The sequence below is a fragment of the Saccostrea cucullata genome, unplaced genomic scaffold, assembly GCF_032062105.1.
Source record: "Saccostrea cucullata isolate Sc308-1 unplaced genomic scaffold, CSIRO_AGI_Scuc_v1 ctg123, whole genome shotgun sequence".
Classification (NCBI taxonomy): Eukaryota; Metazoa; Mollusca; class Bivalvia; order Ostreida; family Ostreidae; genus Saccostrea; species Saccostrea cuccullata.
This window is the reverse complement of record NW_026927579.1, coordinates 129323-149895: the sequence shown is the minus strand read 5'-3', so window position 1 is coordinate 149895 and position 20573 is coordinate 129323. Positions and strand designations below refer to the sequence as shown.

Here is a 20573-nt window from a genome sequence, read left to right as displayed (position 1 = left end):
TGGAAGCATACTTGGGTAGTGTAGATATTAAATTGTTAAAATCATGACCCCCGGGGTAGGGCGGGGCCACAATAAGGAATCCAAGTTTTACATAGAAATATATAGAACAAATCTTTCAAAAAGATCCGCATCACCCATGTTACTCAGGTGAGCGATGTGGCCCATGGGCCTCTTGTTTGTTTTGTTTAGTTTTTTTGTTTTTTGTTTTTTTTTTTTTTTTTTTTTTTTTTTTGCTTGTCAACTGATTTTGGAGGTCCCCCATCAATATAAATTGAAGTGGCTGTGGTGTGATTCTATGCATGAGTGCCATGCGCGGATCTAGAGGGGGTTAGCAAGGTTATTAAATTTATTTACTAAAGCAAGAAAAAAAGTTACGTAGGAACCCCCTCGGAAAACGCAGACTCCCTGGTAAACGCGAATTTGTGTTAAATTGGTATGAAAAGGCTAAGGTTTGAAGCATTAGAAGTCATCGGCTACCCCTACCTCCCCCCCCCCCCCCGAAATAGGTTTTGAAGTTTGGGCGAGTTTACGGGGTTTTTTTTTGCATGTCAAGAAATATCTGGGTTGTATATAAATTATTAATAGTCGAATCAAAGAGGAAGGGAAAGCAAACTGCCGATAGGAGTTCCACATTCTACCAAAAATTAGCTTTTTTATACCTTTTGTCTAAATAATTTTTGTCCAGATTCCTTACCTGAGAAGGTACATGTATTTGAGAAAGTTCCCAATGTTCCCATTCCTATGATGTAGACTTCACGTTTACATGTATTTTCCTTTCAATTTCGGTGTTTAGGTTTATTTTCTTGTCAAAAGTAAAATTATTATTTTAATTTTTGAACAAGTTTCGACATCCCCCCACAAAAAAATCTTTGATCTGTCCCAAGATCGAATAAATGGTACAGCACAAAATACATATGATTTTATATCTATCACTGCGCTTACAGATGGTTTCAGGAGGAGAGAGAGCGAGAGAGTTCAATGAATAAAAGAGTAATTAAAAATTATCTGTATTCCACCAGGTTTCAAGTTTCCCTACCAAAGTTTCTAAAAGTATCTCCCAAATATTGCAACAGAAATTATTTTTATTTTTAAAAAAACTAGACTGTCAGACAGGGATACTGAAATCTCGAAAGACTTCCTGTAATAATTATAAAACAGCCACATTCCGCAAAAATGTTCATACTTTGTGGTCGGAGTGAGACAATAAAAAATCTTCAAAAATGGAATTGGCAGAAATGTCTGTCTTCCAAGAATATTTAGGTAACGGCCATGTCAATTATATCTGCCCCCCCCCCCCTTATAAATACAAATGCCTCAATATCAGTCTAAAAGGGGGATGTTTTTTCCGCGTGTGTGTTAAAGAACGTACAGATGTACACATAAACTTTTGTATTCTGGTTAAATGCTTTCAAGTCTTGAACTAAATATTTACCGTATATCAAATTACTTGGTTTAGATTTGAGATTAGTACTAAAATAATCAGTTGTAATTGACAAATGAATTTTGCGATGCAAAACAACTGCAGACTATATAAAGAATGTTTATTAGAACTAGATAGACAATTTTCAGTTATACCTTATGAAGCCGTTATAATTATACTTTAGAACCCCCCCCCCCCCCATTTTAGCCGCGCAAATACCACTCTTTTCCACTTGTGATATTTTCCCTGACCAAAAAATCTGATCAGCACGGACTAAGTGTATCGACGCGCTAGACTGTACGGAGTAGATACAGTGTGTTTATTGAGTTTTTATGGAGTTTAGTTCTTTTTTGTGATGCATATTTCAATAAATGGAATTCAGGGTGTATATCACTTGACTTGTGCACATCTTCGAACCGATGCAGTGATCTTATTACCAGGTATGGGTACGTTTACAGCGTTCGACGCGTTTTCTCGACATGCATCAACGTCTGCATAAAACCTGCAAATCAAAGACGCTGATTGCTTTGTTCCATTCAAATGATAATAATTTCAAAGTGTGTTTACGGGTTTTAGTGCTTTTTATTTCATGTTTATTCTGCATAAATTGGCGCAGTGTAAAAATGCGTACTCGTGCAACTAAATCTTTCTTTCAAACTTGCATTTTCTTTCTTTTTTTATTACATTTGATTCAAATCTATAATTATTCAGAAGTATGATTATTATGTTGTGTGGTTTTGAAATGTCTTGATCAACCCATGTGTTTTCAAATGTTTTACCATCGGAGATGTGCACAAGTCGATAGCCAAGCCAAAAAATCATCCAAGTGTAACGAGGGCATTCGGGTATATATCGTTACAATAAGACAAGGTATCTGAAAGAAATATGGCGGAATACGGCTATAGTTGGTATGAAACAAGTCGTACATAGATGAAAAAGTTGCGTTTTTAAGAATTCATGTCAGCTTTAAGAAATGGGAATTCATTATGTAACGACTGGCACCCGATACGAAAACCACAACGTATCATTCAAACAAAAACATTTACCACTTTGTTTAAAAAGAGTTAGCTCCCGTTGGTCAACGTTCCTAGAGAGTAAATTTGTTTTTCAACTGTGTCGAAGGAATTTCATTGTCGATTTTTAGTTCATATTTTCTCTTCTCATGCATAACAATAGTTAAAGATTCATACGAGAATTTCTTTCATGTCATTTCTGAACTCCTTTTGGATCAAAGGTGGTTCAAAGAAGAAAATTCAGGTATTCGATGTATAATGAAGGAATTTTGAACGATTTTAAATAATTTTAAACTATTTAACAAAGCATTGCTAGATAACGTTTTATCGTTATCTAGCATGAAATGAACCAAATTCATAAGACTGATAACATGTAAGGAGAATTAAATAATTATAAATGCTATGTATAAACGACCATATTTTGTACCTAATAAAAGATCCTATATTTTTAATCATGGTAGCAGTTTGAAGATGTTATCAAATAAAAATGCTCCACCAAAGGAATTTACAAAATTTTGAATATTGTTTAATTGATTGCACCTTTAATTTTACATTGAGGTCTATGGGCAGTGCATGTTTTTAACAGATATTGTAAAAAGTAATTTGAATTTCAAACAAATCTCTTGGTGAAAACATGCATAAACTCCCTCTTTCTTAAATTATGAAATAAAATAAATTATTTACCACATAAATTTTGAGAAATCAATTTTTTTCGTCTTTTAATCAAGGGCAGATAACTCTTCAAAAACTTTTAAGTACATAAGTAATATACGTTTTCCATGCATTTCAGCAGAGCTTGTTTTTCTCCGCATTCTGTACATTATTGGTATTGGTGAAACTCTCTCTCTCTCTCTCTCTCTCTCTCTCTCTCAGAAAATAAAAAAAATTAATTGAAACCAAAAGAATTACCGAAAATTAATAAAAAGCCTGTTACATGATTGGAAAGAGGTGAAATACTTATTTTAATATTCAAAGAAAAATTTAATATTTTATTCAGATGTAAGTTTTTGTATTATCACAATGAATATTTGTAATGTTCCTCAGAATATTGCTTTGATCAATTTTATTCCTCCCGCTAAAAATATGAATTCATCAATTTAATCTGTATTGTAGTTGAAAAATTTTAACTTGAAACACAATGAAAAACACGTTCCATATTCGACACGCTTCTTGCTGTGATGTATTGGAAAGTTAGAATTCGTGTATCTACATTAAAAGGAGGCTCTTTCTATGAATTATATAATTAACAAATGATATCATCTTGATACTTTTTTCAGAATGGATTAAATGTACAAGATGTGTGTTAAAATTTCAAACAAAGCGATAGGAAAATGTGAAAACCATCTATCCTTCTGTATTATGTATTTAATAATTGGGAAGTGAAATAAAAAAAATCAAGATCAGTATATATTGTCCCATCTGATAAAACTAGTAACAAATTTGTCTTTGCTTTTAAGGTTCATTATTTTAGTTTTATTCTAGAGGAACAGGGATACAATTCTAATCATTGTATACCTATATTAATAGCTCCCTTTCTTAAGAGGCAATTCTTCAAAAGCTTATGTCAGTTTGTAATATTTTTAATATTCACAACAACAAAAAAGAATTTGAATACATGTACTATATCTATATTGGATTCCGAAACTAAATGAAAATCAAATATACGCTGTACATAGCGGGTTCCAGAAAAGTTTCTATCAAGCCTCTTTCATAGGAAACAACTGTTCCTTCGACATGCACTCAGTACTTTAAAGTGTTCTTCGGAAGAAATCTTAAAGCCGAGACCACGTGTCACGGCAGGCGTTGCATTTGGTAGGGACCCCTCATTGCTCAATGCTCCAGAGTGCCGAGTAAAGATCCAGACTTTTTGACATCGATCACTGACAATTGCTTTTTGGAAGAAAAATGAACTGGTAAATTTTCTTGTCTTGACAACTGGTCATTTGCAAAATCATTTTGTTAAAAACATTTTGATTATATACACAAGTATTCTGAAGTTAGTATTTAAAAATACTGATTTCCTACTTGACAATATCTATAATATTGATATCATAACCTGGTTTTCTAACAATCTAATGGGTTCCCAATGGGTACCAATTGCGCCACGTTATAAACAGTCTTAATTTTGCATTCAGTTGAAGTTGAATTTATTAAATCTTATACATGTACATGATAAGAAGAGAACACTTTCTGTGGCCTTCAACTCGACACGTAGATATACTGTATCGACGACAAATTAATATATTTCTATTCATAATGTGTGGACATGATATATCTCAGTGAGCGTATAATTAAAGATTCCAAAGAGTCTGACACATCGATCTGTCTCATAGCTAGATATTCAAGATATTCAACACATTAATGGTAACTAACAACTAAGCTTTATGATAAACGTGATGACTTATTTAAATTTTTAATCATCAACATCCCTCACTTATGCAGCAGTACACCCTTGTCATCTTCATACGGGGTTTATATATCTCTCAGTTGATTCGATAAAAGAGCACTCTCAACGTATGGACAATTTCTAAAACGAGGTAAGTTATTGCCAAACACTTTAATGGAACACAGAATATCAGCAGTCTCGTTTAAAGTCATTATTGTATAAGATCTATGGTTAAACAATGACCTTGTCAGCAAAAACAATTTATCACTAGAGAGTCTGCTATTGCAAGCAATAGGGTATGTCGCCCCGAACTGACTATCATTTCAGTTTTTCATCACTTAAGCAATACCCATTAGCTAAGCTTGGACAACTATTAACTCGTATCAGTTCTTTCAGTACTTTGATTAAAAAATCAAAGTTAAAGAATTTTCACTTTTCCCCTGTTTCCCTGGCAATTATTGATAATTTGAAAATTTTAAATGCGAGACTTACAACTAAAATAACTATTCATTAATATTACAAATTTTCATGATGAATGTTCAAAGGACCAGAGAGAACACTCATGAACAAAAGTCGTAACTTTTTGCAGGTTTCCATGTCAGCGGTAACCATTTTGAAACTGTACGACCTCACTGCAAAACTACAACCAGTGATTGTCCTTTGAGGAAAGTTTCAGAGAGATTGTCCCAGCCATCTCCGAGAAACAGCCTGGAGAACAAAACATGCGAACAATCGCAATATGTCGCCCCCGACTTCGTTCGGGGCAACATAATTAAGTCAGATGCTGAATGACGTTTTTAGCTCTACTGGTCAGAGACCAGAAGAGCTTATGCGATAGTAATGCGTCCGTCGTCCGTCCGTCTGTCTGTCCGTCTGTCTGTCTGTCTGTCTGTAAACAATTTTTCAAAATGCTACTCCTCCTACACTTTTCGTCCGATTTCAATATAACTTGGCACACAAGTAGACTACACTAAGATACATAATTCTGTGCATCGGTTTTTGATTTCTATGAACGGTGTTGCCGTGGTTACTAAAAATAGAAATTTCTGTGAAATTCTTTCAAAATGCTACTCCTCCTACAGTTTTGGTCCGATTTCAATATAACTTGGCACACAAGTAGACTACACTCATATACATCATTCTGTGCATCGGTTTTTGATTTCGATGAACGGTGTTGCCATGGTAACTAAAAATAGAAATTTCTCTGAAATTCTTTCAAAATGCTACTCCCCCTACAGTTTTGGTCCGATTTCAATATAACTTGGCACACAAGTAGACTACACCAAGATACATAATTCTGTGCATCGGTTTTTGATTTCGATGAACGGTGTTGCCGTGGTTACTAAAAATAGAAATTTCTGTGAAATTCTTTTAAAATGCTACTCCTCCTACAGTTTTGGTCCGATTTCAATATAACTTGGCACACAAGTAGACTACACTAAGATATATAATTCTGTGCATTGGTTTTTGATTTCGATGAACGGTGTTGCCGTGGTTACTAATAATAGAAATTTCTGTGAAATTCTTTCAAAATGCTACTCCTTCTACAGTTTTGGTCCGATTTCAATATAACTTGGCACACGAGTAGACTATACTTAGATACATAATTCTGTGCATCGGTTTTTATTTTGATGAGTGGCAAGGATCATTTTTCTGTTTATTGCTGTTTTAAAGTTTCAAGTGCCAACTGCTACTTTTCTCTTCCTTTGTTTTAAGTATAAACCAGTAGAGCTACAGTCTCAACAGAGACTTCTGGTTCATACTCATTGTAAGAGCATTATTTTAGCACTGAATTGTCCATGGATTTTTCCCGTTATTTCCCTACGATATCATGATAAGGAGCACAGGATGGGTATGACCGATCAAAAAGGGAATGCTTACTCCTCCATGGCATCTGATCCCACCTCTATTGTACTAGAGGTCTGTGTTTGCTAAACTTCTAATAAGTATTTATAATGTTTGAGTGTATTTTTGAGTCTTAATACTGTTATCTCCAAATAATTCATTTCGAGTGTATCGAGCACATCTCTGCTCTGATGTCATTGGAGGACATCGGTCACGTGATCTCTTTTCTGATATCCGGCTTGGAAGGATATAGACTATAAGTTCTGTACGATACCGGTGGAGAACGTTTATCACATATCCACTTCCAAAATTAACTTTGAGATCGACAGGAACAAAACACTTCAATCTTACAGCTTATACATGTAGCTTTTTAAGAGATTTGCACATGTTTAAAAAATGCACTTAAAGACAAAGAACATGATAAGCAACAGACCTATGTGTAAACTATAAAAAAAATCAAATTATACAAAAAAAAAATAAATAAATAAACAAACAAACAAACAAGGAAAAAAACCACTCGGCGAAAATATATCTGGCAGGTGGACCTGTAGCTCTCTAGTGTGTCTATTCTTTTCTCAAGCAGAGAGCTAAAGTTTTATATCTAACTGTCACTGGTGTGTTATTCCAAAGGAAAGAATTCCAAGGCACAGCTGCTGTCTGTTCACTTTTTATCGATTTCGCTGCACAAAAATGAAACACAAAGCAGCTTAGCTTTCGGCGGAAACATGTACTCAATGTTCATTTTGTTCATAACAAAACCTCACCAAAATTGCATTTCATTCATACATGTATGATTTTTCATTTAACTGTAGGCAGATGTAGATTTTGATAGAACAATTAATTGATTGCCCCCCCCCCTCCGGCCTCTCTCTCTCTCTCTCTCTCTCTCTTTTCGCAGGGCGGGAGGAGGGGTGTTTTATATTTAACAATTTACATATGATTTAGTGCTGTCCGTTATCTCCATATATTTCATCTTTGTAAAACGTCGAATAAAGATGTTCGAATAGCAAGTAATTATTCTGTATTCATTTTACATAGGTCTAGATTCTGTTTAAGATTTTTATAACACTTGGTCTTATGTAGATTTTTGACAAGCGTAACCTAAATAAAAACTACAAAAAATACTACATACATGTACAAAACTTAGAGGAAGGAAGTACAATGCTTTAGGTCACTGAATATTTCTTTTAACTGTCCCTTATTCACACACGTACCGGGTACTTTGAAAAACACGTCCGGATAAAGTTACATGTACGAAATAAAGTGTGAAAAAAAAAACAGAATACGTAGCTATATAAGTCAACATACAATTTGTACAAACAGTCTCTAATCCTAAATCGATTAATAGGTGTTTCACTTTGTAAATAAAAACTATTGGAAAACACATATATTTATCATAGCTGCGCAATAAATATACAGTTTTTTTCAATGGGTGGCACTGTAGCTCTCCGGTATGTCAATGCATTTTTTTTTCGGAGAGCTACAGTTCTGCAGCTAATATTTATAATAGCGCATAAATGTATGAAACATATAATTTCATCATATTATATATTAAATAAAGGATTTTTAAAAGTTGTTAAAATCATGCTCAGAATGTCAATCTGATTTAAAGCAGATTTTATTATGATACTCGCTGTAAAAAGCAGTCGAAAAGAAACAAAAAGAGATTGCTCGGAAAGCAGAGTCAGTATCTTATCTGAAGTCAAGATTTGATTTTTATACTTTCTCCGAAATTTTTCTTTCGGAAATCAGTAGAAATAAAGATTTTCAGAGGAAAAGAATTATTAGATATCATATGAAAAAAAAAATCCTTACATTTTTCTCCAAAGAAAGGGATTGTGTATTAGTATCAGTTTTAATATATACAATGAAGATATATATAAACACTTAATTATTACGCGTACATGTATACAGTGTATATATGTTATGTTGCTGGAAATGTTATTGGAAAACCTATAGTGACTGTCTGTATCACTACACGAGAATTAATTAAGTTCGACACTCCAAAAATAGCTAGTACCGGAAAAAATTGTAATAATTTAAATTTTTCTATTGTTTTCAGCTATTACATGTACTGTGATAAATATAGTTTTAGCGACGGGCTCATTTTCTGTAAAAGGCATGTAGGCGTGTCTAACGCGCACACACATTCACTCTGTCTTCACACACACGTACACTCTCTCCTGAGATGGATGCGCGTCAACAAACAGAAAGGTCAGTTTGCCATCTTATTCTTCCCTATTTCTTGATCTGTATAGAACTATTATTCTCAGACATGGTGTATGATACAGAGACACTGATGCTTACTATAGATAGATGTGTATTTACTATTTAGTGTAACCCATATATGCTGATGTTTGGAACATCGATCCCTGCCAGGAATGTACATGATGCAGTTCCTTATCACTCGCTGTTCCCCCATCACATGCGGGGATAACGTTCCCTTTGTTTTATGATGTTCAGTGAGCATCCAACGAACGATCATATGTTTTTGAAAGATTATAAATAGTATATTTTAGGATGCGTCATTTGCATTAGGGTTTGGCGATTTATCTGTCTGAAACACACACCCACTCTCACACACACCCTCCCTGCCCTTACATGACTCCAAGTTGAAGTCAGTATATCATAACTATATTCATCACAAAATACAACACAGCGGTTAAAAAAATTGTCGGAAGAAGTCACTTGTTTGTCTGACGGGGGATGTAGTGTACTTATGCCATACAGTGTGAATCTGTGAATATACACTGCAGTTTACTAGTTTTTCTGTCTCATGTTTAAGAGGTTTATATGTCTAAACCTGCTCCAGAATCGTACATATATATTGTTTCATTGGGACTTTTGAGCATAATTACCATGACATTTTATTTAATATTTTATATCACATATTTTTTTATTAATGATTGCATAGTGCTGTAGGGCATATTTTTTTTTTTTATAAATGTATGAATTTAGATCAGGGGAGGCCCCGCATGGTTTCTTGAATGTTGATTGCATGAGGCCAATTAGTGCATTTCTAAATATAAAGAGATATTTTTTTAATGGAAAATTACACTTTTTTTCTACGTATTTGTTCAATGTATTTGACCAAAGACAATCTAGTATGTTGATGTTCCAACATCCTAATTGACATGATTGACATATGGACAAACTTTCACTACGATATGTCATCCTGAAATGACCTGAATCATGTGCATGGATCTTACTTCATTGAAAAGAGGAGGGGTGGTATGCAGTGGTGGTATAAAACGAAGCAGGTCTCAGTCATACTACACTGTATAATATTAAAAACAAGTTTTTCCTGTCACGCGTTAATATTTAATTCTTCGTGCCTAGAAATAAGACTAAGCGGTCTAGATGATGGAAATCGTGAGTGCACATGTGCATGCATACGTTTTTCACTTGATAAGACTGCCGAGGGTATTATGATTACATATAACTACATGTCAACTATATAATTATCATGTGACGGAGGTGATGAAAGGTTTCCAATATATTCTGTATAAAAACCACGTGCAAGATTAATATTGGAAATATCTGCTAACTAGTATACGTTATATGTAAATCAGTACTTTGTACACTTTGATCGTCTTAGTGCGGAGCAATATTGGCAATTTCAAACTTAATACATGTATTTATAATAATTTTAAATTATTACACGATATTTATAATATATAACATTTGTTAAAGAATTTACTGGCAGTGTGTTTCGTTCTCCATCAACTTCAGTAGTGGCCCGCTTTGGTATTTTTATGCAGAGTCTCAAAAACGACACAGTTGGAAGGAAGACAGATTGACGAAAACCAGGATAGCGATCAATATCTCATTAATTCCACAGCAGGCGATCTCTCTTTATCACTGGCGCTGACCAAACACATGTGTCAGCTCAATTTTCGCCTATAGGAGATCTGTTATGTAATCATCATGTTTTTAGGAAAATTGTTGCATTTCATTTGAGCTTTCTTGAGGCAAGTACATAAACATCCACATGTAGCACACTATGGTCAATTATTGCATACTGAATATCGACTCGTTTTTGCACTATCATAAACATAGGCGCGTCGGGAGCAGGGGGGGGGGACTTAGTCCCCCACTTTTTGCAAAAATAGACATTATTTAGGCAATGCGTATTGGGACTTACCTATTTTTGTAGGTTTAGCCCCCCACTTTCGATTACCCCCCCCCCCTTTTCAATTTGCTTCTGACGCCCATGATAAATGTTGTCCTCGTGTATGAATCAGTAGATCAAAATTTAGGTCTGGACAGCAGAGCAGCCTAAAGCAGGATGAAATGTTTCTGTTTTCCGCAACACGTATATATACAAAGTACCGTCCTATATTAAGTACCGTCCTATATTAACAAAATATACATGTATCTGTTTGGTTTAAATGTTTTATCAAGGCATATTTTATCTTATTTACTGCATACTTGTTCAAAAATATCGATAACTTTGATAGGTACTTTAATTTCTAATTTTGTATTTCCACACCAATATGCCTAATGCCTAAAATTTTTGCAAACCGGAAAATCCTAACATGTCCTTTCAACTGGTATGAATTTAGCCTGGTTCCCTTCATAAGGGACAGGAAACCAGGTTAGATGACGTCAATATTGCATGCGTAGCGTCATTCTGAAGGTAAATACTCCAAAAGAATACCAGGTGTTTTATTTTTACATTGCCAATGTTAACGAAGAAGAAACAGAAGTCTTGAGCTTTGTGCCCTTCACTTACATTGTAGCTTCTATAGCCTAACTATAAGTTAAAGTTTATTTTCAAATCAAGTGTTGTAATATCAAGGGGTCGTAACTCTGTAAAAGACCAAAAATGTTGACTGGTACGCCTAGTGTTCTCAATTTTAAAATTTTTCCGTTATGTCATAAACAATACTATGATTGTTTTTTTTAATTACATGTATATTCCCTTCCACCACACACACACGAATCTGAGTCGGTTTAATTCAGAATTGCGCGGGGGGGCTTCACTAGCCAAGTGTCTGAATCGTTTACCTTCATCTCTCCGTAGCAAAGTGCCCGAATCGTTTGCCTTCAATGGTAAAAAACTGGGGGGAGGGGGTTAATGATTTGGACAATTTGCTAGCGATGAAGGTGGTAGGGGATTTACAATTGGTACAACTTTCTCTTCGTCCGTTATGCAAATTATCCCACGTTTCCAACTATTTGTTATATACTCACCCTACTAGTTAGACAGGGATTCTTTAATTCATGTAAGGCTTAAGGGTGATGATCTATACCCAGTTTATATAACTGAGAATTCCCTATTCAACTTGCTGCAATTTAGAATAGATAACTGACACTAGAAAATATTTTAGAAAAGATTATACACTAACAGTATACAAATCTTTTTAATAAAACTCATGCAAAAAGAAAAAAACTGAATATATGTACATGTAGCATGTATACATTTATATAACGTTTTAAGATGCAGACACTTGAATTTTTTGTAACTTCAAGATATTAATAAGCTTAACTGCTTTGACATTGAAACACACACTTTTAAAAATTCTAATGGTAAACAACCACTTGAATATATACGCTTGGATTGTAAAATACTCGTTATAAAACCTTTTTTCATATATTTATTCAAGTGCTTTCAAATTTTCAAGTGTATGATAAAACTTTACAACATGAACTCATCAGAAACTAATTTGTTTCTATTGCTTTTAGAAATGAAGTGTTCTAGACTTCATCTTAATAGAAACAATATTAGGATTATCACTATGCATTAAATATGCATTACTATTTTTGGTTTCTCTGACACTGACAGTCAACTAGCTGCAATATTGTAACCCTCTCCTGTTTTGTGAGAAAACACCAGATTAAAAACATCGGAGAAAGCTACATTATTGCAGCTAGCAGTCAACTTAATCTGCATTTTGCAAATTTATGTATTTGAGTTGCAAGTTTAAACTTTAAATATTTTATTTGTACCTTATACTGTAAACCTACTATTATTTGCGTCATCTTTTATTTGCGATTTGTCAATTTGAAATCAATCCGCGACGATCGATTTTCGCGACTGAGAAAACGTCCCTTACAAATACTTAAGAAAAATTGATGTTATTAAAATTAATTATTTGATAATTAATATCCCCGACTTAGAGTAGGTCGCGGATACTTCTCGCACACCAATAAGATTTGGTTTACAGTATCTTTATTGATATTCCTTAGTTTTAGCATCTTCTCAAGCCACGTATCGGAGTCCGCTTTTCGCTTTTGGCCGTGGTTCACGAAGATGCAATTTTTGTGGTTACAATGACAATTCAAAAACTTAATTTTGATGGAAGAGAACCTATAGTTTTTAGCTCACTTGAGCTTTTATTTATTTTTTTTTTTCAAATAAGATTTCCTATCTATGGACTGTCCTGCATTCAATTATTTTTTTTATTTTTCTGGCGTCTGTAATTTTTTTTTTTTGAATTTTCGCCTGTCTTCTTCCTATAGAATTCTGGACCAGTTTCAGTAAAGCAAGCCACAGAACATTTGAAAAAGACAACAACCATTCAACTTACGAACCACTGAGCCAGAAAAGGTGAAATTTATTTGAAAGTTTCCTAATATATTGTGTATATTGCAATGTTGACTTACATTTGTTCAGATACATGTACACTGTGATGACTTTTTAAGGGTGTAGGAGGAGGAGGTCGGTGGTTGTTTTAGTTTATTCATTGTTTTACACATGACGTATGGGTACACTGTAAAAAAAATAACTAGTTAAAGTCACGAAGAAAACTAGTAGATTCACTGTCCATACAATCACTACCCTAATACCGGTAGTAGTTTTACCAGATATTGGTATATTTACTAGATAAGATTAGTAAATTTAGAATTGATGAGTAACTTTCACTAGGTATCTAAGTATCTATACGACCCCCCTCCACAACTCACTATCTTAACCAGTAAACTGAAAGTTTACTAATCACGACCAACGCTTTACGAAACACACTAGTTAAATTCACTAGGTTTTTCTTTCAGTGATATTTATTTTAGTAAAATATATATACCTCTAAAATCTCTTCTTTCTAAAGAAACAGATTAGTCTTGTAAGACTCAAACTCTGCCAGGTAGACCTATATTACATGTACTTTAAAACATGGCTCTAGGCTGTGATCTGGATCTTCAACCTACAACAAATTGGATCAAAGATTTACGTACTTTTGAATGCATGACATTTACAAAGTAAAAGTGTTCAAATTCCAACTTCTCAAGAACAGTAAGCTCATTATTACGTACTAGTACCAATGTACATGTATATTATATGTGAGAATCCTTCAATAATGTAGAATTGTTCAAGCCCTCGCTCCACAGGGGTTATATTGAAAACAAATTTAGAATTAGTTTTTTTTTTTACTTGGAGGGTTTAAGGAAAATGATCTATTTTTTAAAAAGATGTAGAGCCATGATTAGTTAAATAAATGTTCAAGCATCTAAGTAGTACAGATTGAGAATGGTCAAATTGGGGGTTAACGGGGGGGGGCAACATGAAACCTGAGAGCAAGGTTGGCAATAGTCCGAAAAAATCTGACGTTTTCCAGGCTTTTTTACGATTTTGATATTTTACAAATCCTGGCACGTAAAATATCAAAATCGTAAAACAAAAAAGGCGGGAAAACGTCAGATTTTTCGGACTTGGTTGGCATAGGTTATTCCACAGTAGATGATGCTAATGCCTTTTATACCATGGCAGTAAGGGATTGTATGAAATATTGTTTTCACAATGTCAAAGAACACAGCCATTTTGTAGAACAATGCAGGCTTAATACAGGGAGATTTTTCGGATTATTCCATATATTGACTATTTGGCTAAATCATTTGAATGTTTCTTGAAATTTAAAAGAAGAGTCAGATCTTTAAAGAATATATCTAAGGTATATTCATTGTAATTATAGGAGTAACCTAGTTCTACTTCATCCTTAGTTCGTCGGGTCAACTCAGCGTTTGTAATTTTTATTTTTCAATTCATGACACGCGTGGAAGTCAGTTTTTATTTTTTATTTTAAAAACTTCCACAAAACCAAACTTTCACTTGTGAGTAAAAAAAATGCATGATTAAAATGTGCTCTCACTTAATTGTTAAAAAAAATGTTTATCCATACATGTCCACTACATTGATAGTACATAGTTATACCCGAGGCGCCTTGGTCAGTACACGTACATGTATGTGCCCTGGGCATCCAAGGTCTCACGTAAACCTGTATTTCCGGGTGAAGGTGTTAATCTAAAATTTGCCCGTTTTCACACGTGCCAAATTCTGGGTCTAGTGGATACTTCATTTTAGATATACATTAAGAGGACACATATGCAACATAAACCTGAACAACGTGCACTGTAAGTATACGCAAGGGTCTTTATATTTTTTTTTCTTGAAAATGTCAATGTTTCATTGAAGTGTGAATGTATTCTTCAGTAAAATCATTACAACGCCCTTGTCAGATCGTCTATTTCAGAGCTAAAATTGAATTTATGATGCTAAAAACCTTATTATTTTTTTTTTATATAAACAGGAATGTCTCAAAAAAAAATTCTTGTCACATTCCTATTTAATTTCTGAATGCACTATCGATGAAGGGCTGAAATCTTTTCGAAGCATATGGACAAGGCAGTATACGATTAGCAAAAATGGTTAGATTTTACAAGGTTTATAAAGTTTATAAGGTAATGGCCTTACCGTGTGTATGATCTATCGACCTTTAGGCTGCTTTAATAAATGGTTTTTATAAAGTACATATGTAGGAAGTTTTAAATGGGTCATTTTAGGATGGAATTTAATTCAGGGTGGTGTGTGCAGGAACTATATGTATACACGTGTCAAAATCGGTTTGCTGTTTTAAAAAATGGTGAGTGGACCTACAATAATAATGAATACTTGATTCGCTGTCATAAGCATTGAGAAAAAATCGGTGCTTGTAAATATCTAAATTACAGGAAAACTGAGGCAAAAACTTTAAATTCATGTTTGTTCGAGATGCTTGTAAATTGAAAAAAAAAATTGAAAATTGGGCAGAAATACTTCAGCTGCTTTAATATTTCAATGCTTCAGTCCATAACTGCATTATTGTACATATTCCCTTAGTATTATTGTATTGTGCAGTGCAGAAGTTCTAATTTTATAGAATGGTGCATTTTATTCTGTATTTTTTGCGACTATGCATTAAAGCAAAATATTTTTTTCGACATTGAGATCATTATTTTGTACCAAGATAGGAATATTAAGATTACATTTTAATGTATCATGCTTTTGCCACCCAGAAAAAGATTCAATTTTTTTTAATAATGATGTATTTGCGAACAAAAGGCATTGTGACAGTTGTTAACTTGTGTGTTGGAAATACGTGCAAATGAAATAGTCAATTAATTTATTTAGCACCATCAAACTGTATAATGTTTGAATTGATTATAAAGTAAGTAAAGCAATGTTGTGTACCAGCAATAATAACCTATTGACCTTGACATTGGAGTTGACCCATTGAACGTTGGTCATAATGTTTGAACGATTGTTGCTATTAAGCTTTAAGAAGTGGATTTTTTCTAGATCTGAAAAAGACCATTTCCTTGGTACAAATGTTTATAACATCTTGATCTTTGAGTTTGACGTACTTTTATGAAATAATCTTGGCGATTTTAAATGTTCTTTACAAGACTGCCCTTGGTCTAGACACTGATGATTTTGACCCCTTGATCTTGACCTTGACGTTTGATCCACTTTGAAAAAAAAAGACTTAAACCTAGGTCAGATCAGTTTTGAAATATAACTGTCACAGGTAGATATCTGTTGACCTTATTTTGGTACATTAAAATTTTTTTTTCTTCCATGAGCATAATACTTGGATTATAACTTAGGGGGCATCAGCTGCCATACAGGGACATCAGAGATCTAAAACTTGTAGATTTTGCCTAGCCCTATATAACCAAACATCCTTGTCTTGAAGTTTTTTTTTCTCATAAATAAATAGGAAACATCTGCTTCCTTTGAGCATGCTGAAAAATTAAAAAAAAAAGTCTTTTTAGCCGGGCTTATTGCTCAAAGAGCAATTGCCGGCTTATGTGATCCTGTTCAAGGCAGGATGTTGACCCCATAGTCGCCATTTTAAAGTTACGTGCAAAAATATAGTTCTTACTCTCAACCGCTTTTGAGATAATACAAACGCTAAATAAAGCAACAAAAATAAAACGAAGTTTTATCTATATAAAATAAACATTAGTAGTAATGACTTTGAAAACTTCATAAGTCAAAGAACATAGTTCATTAGCGTAAGGATTTTTGATAATCAGTGTTACCGTAGTTCTCTACACATACGAAGTAAAGCAGGAGAGGGAACCAGACTGGCCTGTTTGTTTACATTCAGCTGCGGTACCAGATTAATTTTGATTCTGACAAAATCGGACCGTGGTATTAGGATTGAAAAACTCACTGTCAGTGTCTTACCGTTTATATTGATAGTTTTAAAATAATTTTTTCATCAGAATATAAACGTGATTCATGTAAGAAATCCATTCTACTCTGTAAATGAGCCCGGCTCTCTGTACTTCTGAGTACTTTGATTTCAAGACGGAGCTATACTATTAAATTCGCATAATATATGTTTTGTATATTACTATATGAACGAAACATTAAAATACATTATTCATTTTGCAATTCGACGTCTATGTTAGAAATATATGCGATATTTATACATGGGAGGGAAATGTTAAAACAAAATGAAAGTGTAGTTTTTCCAATTTACTGAATGTAGACTTGGATCAATAATACCAATAATAGCGATTCTATGCGTTTATAGTAAAAAAAAATCTAATAATTCAGTAAAATCCTTTCCTATCCTTTCATTTTCATATCTGTAAAGACTTTACATACGATTATATTCAGTTTTTAATTTTATTTTTCAGAAAATGAACATATCACCGCGAGTTCTCAAATTAACATTAGCCTGTGTCGTAGGCATGGTCACCATCGTTGTGATCAACAATTGGTACCGCTCAAAAAACATTGTCATTCAAAACAACGCATTTACGGGCCCACAAATACAGCGGGACAAGCAGCAGGCTGGTTATGTTCAACCTCCACCTGCATTCTTGGAAAGTAAAAATGTACAGCAACTACAGATAGACAGCTTCAATCCTCCTCCACCTAAAGTCGAAATAAAAAGGAGACCAACAAAATGTGGCGAAACAGACGACGACTTTCGTTATTCCGGATTGGAGACCGTCAAACCTTTGACTGATAAAGTGTCGACGAAATTCCGGAGCCATGAAGCATCTTGTGCACGAAAGAATTTTCCGAAACCAAACGCTAAGTTGACGCCCGAGGAGACACGAAGGAAAACGGAATGCGTGAGAAACTGGCGAAGAGATCACAGGCAAGGAAGTGGTGCGTTCTGGACCGGAACTGTTCAGTACATTCGTCACTTACATCACACGTACCTAAATACGGATAGCACCGTTTTTGATATCGGCGGTAATAAAGGCGAAGATGCAGAGGCTATGATAAAGAAATATCATCCCGGAACTTACGTCATACTGGAGCCGATCAAAACTTTGTACTCGAATCTGGTCAAGATGTTTAAAAGCAACGATAAAGTGGCATTGTATAACTTTGGTCTAGCGAGAAAAGACGACAGGTTCTTTGTTAATGTCAGGGGTCATGGAGGGGATGCGACGTCCATTTTTGACGGAAATGATAATGGCGGAAGTTGTATGCTACGTGTCGTAAACACTACTCAGTTTCTCCTGCAGGTTGGTGTTCCATGTTACGAAGTGGACCTTATTACCGTCAACTGCGAAGGTTGTGAATTTGAAATAATGGAAGAACTTATATCAAGTGGAATGATCGGTCAGTTTAGACATGTACAATTTGCTACACATCCTACATTAGCCCATCTTAAAAAAGCCCCAGAACGATATTGTGAAATTCAAGAAAAACTGAAAAGGACCCACAAAGTTTCTTATCAGTATAAATGGTGCTGGGAAAGTTGGACGCGAAAGGACCTTATTTAGAAATGCATGTAAACACTGTACATGTTGTTTATAAGAAGTGAGGGAGCGGATCCCAGAGCGTTAGTTGAGTTCTCGGTGATTTACAAGATAGCAATAACAGGCAATTTTTAAAATAATTTTGAAACCACACTTGTTTTACATCAAAAGAAAGGTCAGTTTACAAGGATTTCAATGGTGTAAAGGTTATTCAGATTGGTCAATGTACAAAAAAGATACAAGTATTTGAAATTCAGTAGCATTTCGTGTTTTCTGCCAATTTTTCGGTTGTAAAAAAAATAATAATAACACTTGAAGAAATGTAAATTGATATTCATTTTTAACAGTTTTAAATAATGACAGCATTTACTGCTGATTTTACTCTGAGAATCAAATGCAAAATCTATTAAACTTTTGTATTCAAGCCCCTGATTCCAGATCATTTTTCAGTTTATAAGTATAAATTGTAGGATCTTCGGAATTATACTTAATGTTATACCAAATAGGGAAATCAGGCACTTAGTAAGATAGAACATGAGTACTTTTAATGAAGTACACATCAGCAAAGAATATTATTTAGATTTTGTTTACATACTCATGGATTTTAAATTATTATATCTGTAAATATGTTGTTATAAAAATGTATTATTAAATATTGCAAAATAATATTGTTAGAATATTTTTATTTCTTTTTTGTTGAAACAATTTGATTAAAATATAAATCTAATATTTAAACAACACTTCAAAAGTATTAGCATTCATTGTTTTTATTTTTAGCAATTCAAATTTTAAAATAATGCTAATCTAGCTGTACGATATACTGGTACATGTGTATAAATCTGATAAAAAAAAATTCCTGAAAAAGAAATTCCAAGTATGAACTAGAGGTCCCCTTAATCTGTTCAATCACTTGATATTCTGTTATAAAAATTGTTTAAAAGAAATATATGAATTTAAAAAAATGAAAACATATAGATCTATTATAATAATTATAATTATCCATACATTACACCAATTACTGCAAATGGTATCCTAAAGTTGCAGAATGCAGTGATACTAATCAAAGTTCATAGATCTGATTCATTAAAATCATGCATTTTATTTACTTTATCATCTTTTTTTAGCATTGTAAGAATATAACAGCTTGAGATTGACATTGATCAACAAATAATAAAATATACAACTTAGAAATAATGCCTCCTCAGAATCTCCGATGTTGCGCGGGAATTTCAGTTATCTGCCCCTGTTAAAAATGTCGACGTTTTTGTCAAGCATAACTGGTTAAAGCTCATTGCGCACCTATGCGCAACGATTTATTTTAAGAAAATATATACCAAATGAAAGAAAAAAGATTTCTCCTTCTGATTATTGCTGTCAAAGTATTGTCAAAACGGCAAATTAACGAAAGAAACGAAGTTGATCACGATATGTCATCTACTTTCGCTTTAAATTTCTATTTATGGGACTTGATCTACGTACCCAAGATGTTTTTAGGAATCTCTATCTTTCAGCCTTCGTAAAACATTCATATGACTGTCTAATATCACGTGCTTAAGCATTATAATGCCTATTTATAACATCAGGGTTTTCTCACATAATGGCCGCCATTACGTCTTTGTTATCTATATAACCGTGCAAGTATCTCGTGTTATGCATTTTTTTACGCACTTTTGTCAGGAATCGATATATGTATTATCCAAAATGGTCTTTTAACTTTTAATCTGAATCAAGAAATTAAAGTATGCACAGAAATTTAAGCTGTTAATTCACTTATAAACATGACCTATTTAGCATGGAGCAGAATAGGAAAGTGCCATAACTCGCGCATGCCTGTCATTGCTATACAAGATATAGACCTGTAAATTATGTTTTCATTTCAATGTTTTTCTTAAGCATTTCATTTTGTCATCTGTTCGTTTAC

The 20573-nt window shown here is 33.7% G+C and overlaps 1 protein-coding gene across 2 annotated transcripts; it reads left to right on the top strand.

The window, feature by feature from the left end:
* Positions 1-8771: 8771 nt before the first annotated feature.
* Positions 8772-18761, top strand: LOC134274837 (uncharacterized). 2 transcript variants are annotated; one of them, XM_062757076.1, is made up of 3 exons: positions 8814-8878; positions 13130-13217; positions 17570-18761. In XM_062757076.1, exon 3 carries the CDS (start codon positions 17573-17575, stop codon positions 18674-18676), a length of 1104 nt encoding a protein of 367 aa, XP_062613060.1. In that variant the 5' UTR covers positions 8814-8878; positions 13130-13217; positions 17570-17572; the 3' UTR covers positions 18677-18761. The 2 variants fall into 2 exon arrangements, with proteins under 2 accessions (XP_062613061.1, XP_062613060.1); XM_062757077.1 differs by lacking the exon at positions 13130-13217 and having other exon boundaries at positions 8772-8878.
* The last annotated feature ends 1812 nt before the right edge of the window (positions 18762-20573 follow it).